Source organism: Nelumbo nucifera, chromosome 1 (genome assembly GCF_055504915.1).
Source record: "Nelumbo nucifera cultivar China Antique chromosome 1, China Antique-T2T, whole genome shotgun sequence".
In the NCBI taxonomy this organism is placed as follows: Eukaryota; Viridiplantae; Streptophyta; class Magnoliopsida; order Proteales; family Nelumbonaceae; genus Nelumbo; species Nelumbo nucifera.
In genome coordinates, this window is record NC_142649.1 from 100794403 (window position 1) to 100807698 (window position 13296).

A 13296-nucleotide genomic window follows, 5' to 3' on the forward strand; every position below is an offset into this window, starting at 1 on the left:
GGAGGAAGTAATAAAGGAAGTGGTAAGGCATTGGGACTTGATGTGATTCCTACTGTAGGTTGCATTTGGAAATGATGTAAATAAGTGTGAATACAAATATGTAGAGTGTAAAATAATTCATATAAATTACAAAGTTGGGTTAGTTTTATACTAACAAATTTACCTTCTTACCAAATAGACTTTTACCTATAATGGATGCAAATACGTATTCCAATAAAGCACATGCCTTTTATTATCAAAAACCCACTTGAATGCAAATTTACTTCTTTTTTATTGATGTACTTTTACATCTTATTATCAATGTAAATATGCATTAGAAAATGTGTTTTCTGTCATTTGTCAATGTATAAATGTAATGTTGCCAAATACATGCAAAAATGAACCACAGTGCAAATTTACCCTGAACCAGGATTTACACTCCATTTGCACCGTTTTCAATAGCAGCTTTAGTGTATTTAAAGGTTTTGCAATGAAATGACTTTATATACTTTTGAATTTGTATGTGATTTCTTTAAGAATAAAAAAAAAATTGTGGGCATCATTAACCACATTTTCTTGATCTTAATTCCTAAATCCAAAAATCCTTCTCAGGTCAAACATTTTAGGCCAAAAAGATTATGTAATATTTTGTACAAAATAATTCCTAAAATTCTGGCAAATAGGTTAAAAGCTGTATTGCATAAATGTGTGTTCCCTTTCCAAACAACCTTTATTCCAAGCAAATACAAGATAGCATAGTTATAACCGAAGAGATTTTTTACTTCCTGAAAAAAAAAAAAAAAAAAAAAAACTAGAGGGGGTTTTATGGCGAAAAAGTTGGATATTTCTAGGGCTTATGATACTATGGAATGGGACTATCTGAAGTGGGTTTTTAGGTCTTTAGGCTTCTCACAAGACTAGTATAACATGATATGGGAAAGCATTAGTTCAACTAGATTCTTAGTCCTGATCAATGGAACACCTACGGGTTTCTTTTCCCTAACCGGGGCATTTGACAAGGGAACCCTATTTCTCCTTATCTATTTCTTTTATGAAAGGGATATGAAGATTAATATGAAAAGCTAATAATGATCAAAAGCTTTCCATAGGAATGCCCCTCCAACTCACACTTGTTGTTTGCTGATAATGTTCATTTGTTTGGAAAAGCCAATAGTGAAGGGATTGCTGATATTTTGGATATTTTAAAAGGCTTCCACAAGTTATCAAGACTTGAAGTCAATAGGGAAGGGGTTGTTGATATTTTGGAGACAAATGAGAATGACTGCTCTTGACAAAAATTTAGAATATTTGGGGATCCCTTTGTGTTAGAAAAAAATACATCTACCCCTGTAATATGTGGTGGAGAAAATGCATCAAACTAGAAAGCTTCTTTTTTGTCTTTTGTAGGAAAACGGACTTTCACTAAATCTATGGTACATACTAACCCCATTTACAGTATGAGCATCACTAAATTCTACTTTCATCAAGTTGGGAGTTTACACTTGAAGGGCATTTTTGTCTTTTTACATGTCATTTAACGGCTAGTTAATATCGGGTATTAGATTGTTGCAAAATGAAAGTCTGGGTACTAGATTGTCGCATTTTAAAGTTCGGGTATTAAATTGGCACTCGGCCTAAAGTACAGGTACCTATCAGGAATTTTCCCTTTCAAAAAATACAAACACTTTTTCTTTTTTCTTTTTTTTATGTATTGCATATTACACATTATTGGGGATTAAAGGGTGGAAGCCCAATAACTTGATCTGACATCACACATTTCGTTATGAAATTGGGGTCCATCATGCATGAGATGTGTGGTGTTGGAACATATTTTGTTGACAAATGATCCGAACTCTACAATTACACAGGTTTAGTGCTGAGAGGGATGCTGGGTGGACACAATTACAAGGTGTTTGTTTGGCATCGATGCCATTGCTCTAGAAAACAATGATACATCAGTGTTACATTGGAAAAAAAAATGGTGCTCCAGGAAACATTAATATGTTTGGAACCATTTTTTCATAAAAAATGGTGCTTCAAGCCATGCCTTGAAAATCGAGAAGGCATGGTTTAGAACAACGCTGAATTTGACATTTTCTTAAATTGGAGCTTGTTGCTGTCAATGAGGATACGATGTAGCAGTGGCGTGGACTTCCTATAATGGGTACCGTTGCTGAAGACAAATATGGAGCACTGGTACCAAACAAAAGGTGTTGTTGTTTCTCTAGGAAATGCCCTACCTGATAGTAATGTTTCAAAAAAAAAAATGACACTGTTTCCTTAGAAAACGGTGATTCCAACCCACACATCAACAGCATAGAAAACGGTATTGTATCTGCAGCATCGATACCAAACATATACTACATCAGCTACACTTACCAAACACTCAAAACACTTTTTGACTTCACCTCGAATTGGTATGCATAGGGTAGTTAATGACTATGATCATGGGTCATAGCATCAGAGCTTCGGCCCATGGGCATCATCAAGATGATGGAGTTTAATCCACAGTGCGTTAATGGGGACCTCAAGGCCTACACGTCTATACCTTCTGAACACTAGAAAGATCGAAAAAATGCACAACCCAATGATGTAACTAATTCCTTCCCCAGTATGACTTGCTAGGTCGCTGTGTGTGTGGTTGTTTATGTATGGGTGAATTGGTTTTTTCATAACATATTGCAAAACGAAGTTTCACTTTTTAAGTTCACTATGGATGAGTTCTAGTGTTCACTATGTTTGGTTTAAAGGAAAATGCAGGGAAAGGAAGGGAAATTTAGGGAAACCTTTACAAACATTGTATAGGTTTCTTCGTTTTTCCCTTCCTTTCCCTACATTTTCTTTCAAACCAAACATAGCCTTAATGGTGCAGTTCTTCACTAGGCTACTACACTTACTCATGCGAGATAATCCCAGACACTCCCAACACTTGATACTGATAGCAGTGATTCCAAACGTCACTCCAAGCTCCATGCCCTGGACTACCACCACCTAGGACCAATACATCAGGTATCTTTGGGAATCTTTTTTTATTAAACAATATTATAAAATCAGTCTTAAAACTGAAAATTAAAAAGAAATTAAGGAAACTAAAAGAAACCTAAAAGGTGTGTGGTTTAAGTGTTGATACACATCTGCCGATTAAGGTTTAAAATATCGATATGATATGTCCCGTATTGGATGTATCATATCGGTATCCCAAAGAACTGATACATGATATGCTGCGACTAGTATGTTACATGCAGGGGTGGAGTCAGGAAATTGTTACAAGGGGCACCAAAACATAAATGAAGTATGAATGATAGGGGAAACCAACCATAGGGGGAGGGGAAAATTTAAATGGAAAGCTGTATTTCAGTGGAGATTTTTTGAACCATAGGGGGGGCCATGGCTCCCGCATATTGGCACGGTATACATGAACACTCAGTCTCAATGCCTAATCCATCTTTTGTCTAACTTGTTGAACCACTAGGCCACCTCTTAGCTTGTGATAATAAATAAAATAAAATAAATTTTTATTAACTTTATTGTTAATATGCAATCTAGCCAAATACCATATATTTATGTTCAATAGTTTTAAGTTAAAATTAAAAAAAAAAACATTATTAAACATAAGTATTTTATAAACATTAACGAAATAAATAATATATCAAAATTATAATTATATAAAAATTTGATTTTTAATCTCTTTATCGCCTTCATTGCCCTCTTTTTTTTAGGTACTTCTTGAAAGCCTTGATATGGATCCCAAAATATTGGGGTTGCATGAACACAACCATAACGTATCCATATGAAGGACTGATGAACCTCAACGTCAGCATTTTTTGGGATGGACCCCAATGGAAATGGCTTAGCTCATCTACTGGCAACACTATTACAATAATCGATCCTCCGCTTTGCTTCCAGGAACCAGAGAGGACGTGACAATCTGGCCAAGCCCAGCTATGAAATTGCTTGTTTGTTAAATTAATTAAATTAAATTTTGTAGTTTGTAGTTTTTAAAACCGGACTAGAAAAACTGAAAACCGGTCAGGTGATCGGTTTTAATTTTCCCCAAAACTGAAAATTTGTCCAAAATTATTGATTTTGATCAGCAAATCGCTGACCCAAGCGATTAACCGTTCGAATCATTCAAACAATTTTAACCATTTTTTGTTTTTTTAATTTTTTTAATTTTTTTTATCAGAATGGACCAATCATTAACCGGACCCCTAACCAGTTCGGTCTCCGGATCGTTTTTAAAAACCATGATTTGTAGTAGAAGACTGGCCGGGTATTATTTGGTAGAATATTTTACGTAATCAATTTTATTTCATGCATCTCATTTATTAATACTGTATCCGTCCCCGCAATCCCCCTTAAGTTCCACAATTGTCAATTTGTCATATTTCTAGAAGTTGCTATTTACAATTCTTCATTCGCGAACTGAAATCTGCAGTTTAAAACTTTATGTTTGGTTTGAAAGAAAAGGTGGGAAAAGAAAAGAAAAGGTGGGAAAATCCATACAAGATTTGTAAAGATTTCCCTACTTTTTCCTTCAAACCAGCCTTATGTATCTGACAGAAAAAAGCTAAGAAAAATCTGCATGGATGCCATCAAAAGAATGTAAACAGGGTTTTAGGTTGGTGAAACCCTAGAGAAACAGATTACCAAAAGAGAATATGTTGGACCAATTGGAGAGTTACAGACCTGATGACCACAAAACACTGAGTGATCTGCTAGTTGCACCATTGTGCATAAGCGGCTATGTAACCAATCACAAGTGGACACATCAGTATTCAATACACATGAGTGTAGGTCCCACGTGGATGGAACACTGATGTGTTCACTCGTACCCATGTTTATGGAACATTGATGTATCCACTCGTGATTATTTGTATAACTACTTACACACAGCACTGCAAGCAGCTGATCTCAAGTGCACAACACTGGCCACATCCTGTGCACAAAGACACCATGGCTGTACATCCGGATTTCGAAACATTTCCCCATGTAATACAACAAGAGATTGTATGGCTGTGGGGTCTTGTGGTTGGCAGATTCGAACTCCTGAATGGGGCTAGCCATGAAAAAAAAAAAAAAAAAAAAAAACAAATCTCCCACCATTAAACCTGAAATATGGAGTACCACTCTGAAATATTAGCTCTAGATTTTTCTGAATTGATCTTATATTCAGTTTTCTATGTTACAATCTAGAAAAACCTTTCCAATCTGGCTCGGATTGTCCACCTCTAGTTTGTTTAAATGCACCACTGTCACTAGGGTTGAGGGTAAAGAGGATGGGGGATGAGCTACCTTCCCATTGTGTAGTCCCATTAAGCCAAAAATAAAATAATAAAAGCACAGTTCGTTTATACATGCAGATTCAAATGCATCATAGAAGCCTTTTGATGTCCTATTAATATCGCCAAAAGATATAAGCAAACATACTTGATACTCCCAGTTACTTCCAGACTGATCTCTTTTACAAATTTAGGTATCTACTAATAGCACCTGTAGCAGATTCAACTGCACAACACAGGCAGGTTCACACCTTTATTTAGTTTTGCAGACCCAAGACATTACACATTCTCCAATCTGAGTTCAGCAGTACTACAACATTAACTAGTTATAATTTGACCTCAAAATATCTTGCAACTTGTTTTTTTCATATTCTGTTTCCACAGAAAGACCATAGTTGTCAAGGCAACACCTAGGCGGCAAGGCGCACCTCGCCTAACCGCCTAGTAGTTTTGTACTATGTATTGTAAAATACTTTTTCTTTTCTTCTTTTCCTATAACAAAAATAAGGGTTCAGACCCTATATTTTTTGAATTTTCTTTTCCTTCTTTTTTTCTTCTCACGAATATGTTGATTTTCTATACTTTAACATGAACTCTATACTTTTCTTATGAAAATTATGAATAATTATTAAGGAAATATGGCTATGGTACCTAGGAAACTACCCTAGGATCTATATTTTCTATATAATAAAATCCATTGCCTAGGCGACAAGGCGCCCCCCTGATGCCCAGCCTCGCCTTGGCGCCTTGAAAACTATGAGAAAGACCTTACAATTTCATGGAATCACAGTTAGTGACAACACAAAACAGAAAGATTAATTGATTTCTGACTGGTTCCAAAATGATGAGAGTTAACCACAAATACAATTAGCAGGCTGTTTATAAGACTAAAATTTTACCATAAATAACATAAGCTGGATGGGGAATATCAGGTAAAAAGAAAAGGATTGGCTGATGCTGTACTGACTTGAACTTCTAGCAATTCTAGACGGCGCTCTAACAAATCAAGCTTCTCGTTCAGGGATGCCAATTTACTCTTTGTTGTAGCCTCTGAAGGCAGAAAAATCAAAGAAATTAGAAAATACAAATTAAAGGCAGGAAGAAATAAATAAATCATATAACATCCTGGCACTGATATATGTTGACCACTAGTTGAAAGTAAATTGATGACCTTTACCAAGGGCATTAATATCAAACTCAAAGAAAGCTAATGCCCCTTTGCAGAAATTTATAACCTATACTTCTGATCAAACCTGCAACCATAGAGAGACCATCCTTCCCTGAACAGAAAACTTCATGCTAGAAACCTGACAAGGAGAACGATCAATACTCAATAGGATGAACAGATGATATTAAGACAAAATTTGGACCTTCTAAATATGGTTAAACCCATGAACCAGTGTCAAAGGAAGCCCATACACAAAAAGGTTCCCTCCCAAGAGATGCAGTAACCGGTGATCAGACTCCTCCAAACAATTGATCCCATTTTTTTGAAATGATATTCTCAGAACAAGTCAGACATGAGAAAATTAGGTCCGATGAGAAAAAGACACAAAACTGAGGGCAACATCTGTGGAAAGCAGCTAACTTAAAGAACACAAATACAGGATGAAGAGTTACAAGCAATATCTGTGGCAAGCAGTTAACTCTAAGAACACATACAGGATATGAAGGACTTATTATAGTAACCTCAGTATGCAACTACAGAAACAGAAGTTTGAGCTTTTGAAAGCAAATAATCCAAACCAATCAAAGAAAAAAATTGAACTTTTCCTATTTTCCCTTTTCTAGATAACTAAAAATCCAACGATTGGAACCCCCATATAGAAATCAAACCTGATACGAAACGGAATTATCTACGGTCCTATACACAATTATCCTGAAAGGTGAGCGCACAAATAGGAATAACCCTCTCCTGGGCCATCGGTGACAGCATCAGATTGTTCGGGCACAATTCAAAGCCCTAGAACCATTGAAGATCCTATTCTTGTTTCTCAAACTCCGAGCAAAGCCCCTATTAAATTGTTAATGAAAGAGAGACAACATAACAGCCAACAGAATATAACACACAAAGCTATGCAATTTAATGAGGAACTGAAAAGAAATTACTCAGAGGGAATCAGAACGTTCGAGATGCTATAGAGTGACTTGCTTACCGAACTGGATGAGGAATTCGAAGAGACGACGAACGTTGAGGGAGATGTGGGAGATGAACTCTCGATTCTCCCAATCAGCTTGCACTGCGATGCCGACGTTGACCGCGTTCGTGATTCCTCCGGCTCTCGCCATTTCCTCCTCTCACTTCTACCCCAAACGCAATAAGAAAGAAAGGTACATAGAGATAACGAACAAACGCCAAACCACGGGGTGTGAATCAAGGAGACCCCGGGAAATTAAACTAACCCCAGACCAGAGCAGCAGTAGCAGAATAAGAAGAAGAGAGAAGGAAGCTCGAATTCGTCAATTACAACAGGAACCTTCAACAAGAAAATGCGGCATACAAGGAAAAAAGAAAAATCGAAAGAACCTTCGTTCGTCCTCCGTGCTGGATCTGTTTTGTTGGCTTAATGGCTTTCATCCCCTACAAGAGACAAGAGAAAGGGAAATTTTAATTGAAGGGAGGGTAAGAGTTGACCAATGGGAAGAAGCAAGAGGACTGAGGAGTCATTTCCCCTCTGAAAGCCAAAAATGTAACGACATTGGGTTTGTTTTTGTACTTTTGTTTTGTCTCACAAGGAGGAATGAAAACGAAGTGAACGTTGTTTTGTTTTTTTTAACTTTTAAGAATTTGATAACTCATGCTTTTAAAGCAAGGCTTCTCCAAATGAATCATTTGGGAGTCATGTAGTATTGGTGATCTCATCTCTGTTCTGTTACTGGGCAGCTGGGCATGCTTATATGCACAGACAAGCTAGTCCCACCTTCCGCACCAAGCCCAGCAGCTTCCATTCTTTCTTCAGCATTAATTAACCACACATCCCTTTTTCACTGCTAGACCGAATTTCTTCTCAAAAGTTTATCGATTGATTAAAGGCCAAGTTTGGGAGTGAATCGAGTGATTACTTAAAAAATAAGTATTTGTTCACCTTATAAACAAGTGTATTTGGCACCCAGTTTTCAAGTACTTATTTAAAAAAAAAAGTACGTATTTTATATTAGACATTTTGGTGGTTTTTTTTATAATAAGCACTTATTCATTTAAAAAGACAAATTTAGGAAGAAGAACAAATAGGTATTCATAGAAAAAAAAAGGGTAATTGGGCTGGGCACCATGTTCACTGTTCGGTTGAAGATGAGAAAACGAAAAAAAAAAAAAAAAAAAAAGATTAGAGAAGAATATTCACCAATTTGGATGCAAAAGCTTGGTTCGAGCTTAGAAAAAGAATAAGATAGTATTCACAAAAAAAAAAAATGATTAAAAGGGTTGGACGCATGTAGTGGTCGTTCGGTTGAAGATAAGAAAATGAAAAAAAATGAGTAGAGTAGAATATTCACCAACATGGACGCACAAGCTTCTAGTTTGAGTTTGGAATAGTGCCACCACTCCTATGGGGTTTATGAAAAGAATAATATCCTATGTTCTGAGCAAAGGGCAATATTGGCATTTTAAAATATAACCAAGGAGTGTTTTGGAAGTAAAATTTCAATGTTGTATAAGCACTAAAAATAAATCAGAATTTTGGGCTTCTTAATAAGCATTTATTTCGGACTTATTTCCCAAATGTCAATAACTGCTTATTGGTGTGACCCTAGCCCAATATAAGTGTTTATTCCAATAAGCACATATTTTTAACCACTTCCAAACTTGTCCTGTGTCATGTTATTGCCATCAAACATCTAGCTTATATTTGTGGATTAAAATGGTGTTTGGTATTGATAGCCCAAGTAGGCGTTCATTCTCTAACATAAAAACCATTTATCAGAAAATTGCCAGAAATAATGTTTTTTCAAATCTATAAAAGACATTTTACTATTTGACACATATGGCATGTAATGGCACTAAATTGTAAGAAAATATTTAAAGATATTTTTTTTTTCATTTTTTGAGACAACTTTGCACAAAACATTTAGGATTTTTTTTTATTTAGATTTCATTCATCTCGTAAATTTTTATAAATTTGTACAACTGAGAACAATGACAAGGGGATCCATTACAATACAAGAGGGATACTGTAACATGAGTGGAGTTTGGGACAATACATACAAAAAAACCGATAAACATTTCCAAGAGAATGCAAACCATAAATTTCCCAAGTGTTTATCAGTTAAACGCCATTGACACATGTTAGTGTCGAATATGTAGGGGTAGTGTTGTCTTTATACTTATGTTTATGTGTTGATGTGTAAGATTATGTTAGATTTAGTGTCCCTTACTTAAGTAGGGGCACATGTGTCTTTCCCATAATATAAGTAATATAAATCAATTCTGGCCGAATGGGAGAGTGATCTTTCTCTCTCATTCGAACCAATTCTTTCTCTCCCTTCTTCTCTTCTTCTTCTTCTTCTTCTCTCTCTCTCTCTTCCTTTTTCTTGACTGTTATCAGCTTAATAGGATTCAAGGGCAGGTCAAATCCTAATATGGTATTAGAGCAAAACTGAGCAAATCAGACCTGCCCAGAATTCTGTTCTCTACGCACCCAGTCTAGGGTTCTCTCTTGGTTTCTTTATCATCTGTTGGAGATAAGGGAAAGGGCTGAAAAGGAATGGTCGCCCTTTTCCCTTAGAGGTTTCTATGCCTCCAGTTGTACTGTTTGTGGTTGATTGTTGTGGTTTCTAAGAAGCCCACCCCAAATCGATGAAGAGAAGAGGGCTGATTCGTGTGGTGTAGTGGATGTCTTGTGTGGTCTGAATTTCAAGTGATTAGGTAAGAGATTTCTATGCAATTTTGTGTTGTGAATCAAATCATAAGTCTGTTTCAGATTGTATGGTGGGATTTCAGATTGTAGTGTGTTAGGGTTTATTTTTTCTTTCAGTATGATTCGAAAGGGGAGTGGTCCTCAAATAGTGTGGTGAGTGTTCAAGTAGTTGTGGGGTAGGGTTTGTGGTGTAAAGAGTGCAATTTTCAGCAATACTAAGTGCTGAAACCAATGTGTTCAGTGTGTGGTGTGGTCTAGTGTGCAGTGTGCCAAATTCAACAATATCAGAATTCAGCTATGGGAGATAGCAATAACAGCAAGACTAATGTGATGGTCCCTACTAGCTACTTGAATGTTCAAATGACCTCCATTAAACTGAATGGAGAAAATTATGTACATTGGTTTAAATCTGTAGAAGTTTTTCTTAAGGCAAAGAAGAATGTGAAACACATAAGAGAAGAAAAACCCTCCATCGATTCTCATGAGTATGATGACTGGGAACAAGAAGATGCATAGATTATCACATGGTTATGGAACCCAGGATTAGTGTAAACTTCATGTTTCTTGACACTGCCAAAAAAGTGTAGGATCATGCTAAGAAGTTGTATTCGGGTCAAGACAATACAACCAGAGTATATCAGCTGTATCAGGAATACTTTAATCTACAATAGGGTAATCAGAGTCTTGAGGAGTACTATGCTAGTATGAGAAACATTCGTAATAAGTTGAATGTTTATCACCCCCTCACTTCTGATGTCAAAATCCAATAACAATAGAGAGAACAACTTGATGTAACTCGATTTTTGGTGGGGCTGAAGTCTGAGTATGAACCAGTGCGGGCCCAAATACTAGGAGGATCAGCTCTCCCTTCCTTAGAAGAAGCGTTTGCTCGACTTAGGAGGATTTCCATTGGATCTACCGAGAACACTAGTGTTTCCGATAGATCAGCCTTTGCAGTATCGAGGGGCAGTGGTGTTAGAGGTGGAGTTCGAGGAGCTCAATTTGGCCCGTAATGGTAGCAGTGGACTGGTATATAGTCGGAGTGGTGGTGGTGGACCTACCTATAACCGTGGTGGTGGTCGTACTAGAGGTAGAGATTTAGGGGGAGCTCGTGGCCGAGGACGTAGTTCGGGTCCGAGGAGGTGTACACACTGTGGTATGAATGGACATACCATTAATTATTTCTATGACTTGCATGGTCCACCTTCAACTTGGACCAATCATTCCATGACTAGTGATAGTCGCTTCAGACAAGAGAGTCATTCGGCTGATCAGATGCTTCCTACATCCACAGATATTCTCGGGAAGGAGATGATGAGTGTTTTTCGTGATGAGTATGAGAGGTTTGTTCAAGCCACATCTCAGTAGAACACGACCACTCTCGCACACTCAGGTATGGCTTGTCTCGCATCCACACCCAATCCCTAGATTATTGACTCTAGAGCCTCCGATCACATGACTGGAACTCCATGTGTGTTTTCTTCCCTCTCTCATTGCTCAACATCACAATCTGTTACCCGTGCTAATGGTTCAACATCCTCCATTTGTGGTGTTGGCAGTGTTAGCATGACTCCTTTACCTTTATCCTTAGTTTTGTATGTCCCTAAATTTTCGTTTAACCTTATGTCTGTTCGTAAGTTGACCAAGTCACCTAATTGCTCTATTACTTTTTGCCCTTCTTCATGTGTTTTTCAGGATCTCAAGACAGGGGTGAAGATTGATGGAGGGCATGAAGTCGGTGGATTATATTATCTTGATGGTGGTGGAAAAATGTCAACAACTCTCTAGTCATCTCTCTCTCCTCTTCAGTGGCACTGTCGATTTGGTCATCATTCACTGAAAGTTTTGAAGTCTTTGGTTCCTTTGTTGAGTCATCTTTCTGTTTTGGATTGTGAGTCGTGTTAGTTAGGGAAACATCATCGTGTTCCCTTTAGTCATAAGGTTGATAACCGTATGTTGAGTCATTTTTCTTTGGTTCATTCAAATGTTTGGGGTCCTTATAAAGTAACGTCATACAATGGATATAGATATTTTTCCATTTTTGTTGATGATTATTCAAGGACGACATGGCTCTATTTAATGAAAGAAATGAGTGAATTGTTTACTATTTTCCAAAAATTTTATGTTGAGATTCACAACCAATTTGGTGCACATCAAAATTTTTCGTTCCGATAATGGTCGTGAATATTTTTCTTCATCATTTCAAGAATACTTGGACCAACATGGCATTATCTATCAGACTTCATACACCTACACCCCACAACAAAATGGAGTGGCTGAGAGAAAGAATCTTCATCTTTTGGAAACAACTCGATCTCTCATGCATCACATGAATGTCCCCAAACCCTTTTGGAGTGGTGTGGTGCTTACTTCTTGCTTCTTGATTAACTGGATGCCCACGTCTATCCTTGATGGTCATTCTCCATTCACCACTTTGTTTCCTACCTTGTCTCCATTTCCTCTATCTCCTCGAGTTTTTGGGTGTGTCTACTTTGTCCATAATCTAGGGCCAGAAAGGGACAAGTTAGGTGCACGATCTATTAAGTGCATCTTCCTTGGCTATTCCCGGACTCAGAAAGGGTATAAATGTTATCATCCTAGCTCTCGGCGTTCCTTGTGTGTATTGATGTTACCTTCTTTGAGTATATTTTATTTTTCTTGGGGTCCGGTGATGTTTCTTCCTCCTCATCACCTCCTCCTCTTCCTCTTCTAGTTGCAGATTTTGTTCCTCTTGTTCCAGCTGTAACCAAGTCCTTGCCTCCGGTGCCACCACCTAACGGTTAAGTGTATACACATCGCCCACATGTATCGGCTCCTCCTCCAGCTCCATCATTGTCGAGAGATCCGACAGTTGTCCCCACACTAGCTCCACCCCCAGTATCTGACATTGATCTTCCCATTGCTATGCGGAAAGGTAAACGTAGTTGTACCCTTCACCCTATTTCTAATTATGTCTCCCACCCACCTTTCTGCTTTCCATCGCCAGTTTATCTACTTGTTGTCCTCTGTTGTTGTCCCTAAGGATGTCCGGGAAGCCCTTGCCTCTCCAAGATAGCGCAGTGCAATGGAAGAAGAACTCTCAGCTTTAACTCATAATCACACATGGGACATCACTCATCTTCTTCCTGGTAAGCAGGTTGTTAGTTGTAAGTGGGTTTATACTGTTAAGTACTTACCTG

General features: G+C 37.5%; 1 protein-coding gene across 1 annotated transcript; it reads right to left on the minus strand.

Moving 5' to 3' along the window:
* Window positions 1-6051: 6051 nt before the first annotated feature.
* Window positions 6052-7900, minus strand: LOC104588449 (protein BRICK 1-like). The gene is made up of 2 exons (XM_010246387.3): window positions 7418-7900; window positions 6052-6311 (listed from the first exon to the last, which is right to left on the minus strand). Exons 1-2 carry the CDS (start codon window positions 7548-7550, stop codon window positions 6190-6192), a joined length of 255 nt encoding a protein of 84 aa, XP_010244689.1. The 5' UTR covers window positions 7551-7900; the 3' UTR covers window positions 6052-6189.
* Window positions 7901-13296: the final 5396 nt, after the last annotated feature.

Coding starts and splice junctions, on each gene's coding strand:
- LOC104588449 (XM_010246387.3), bottom strand. CDS start 7,550: ATGGCGAGAGCCGGAGGAATCACGAACGCGGTCAACGTCGGCATCGCA. Junction 6,312..7,417: donor CGAATTCCTCATCCAGTTCG/GTAAGCAAGTCA, acceptor TTCTGCCTTCAG/AGGCTACAACAAAGAGTAAA.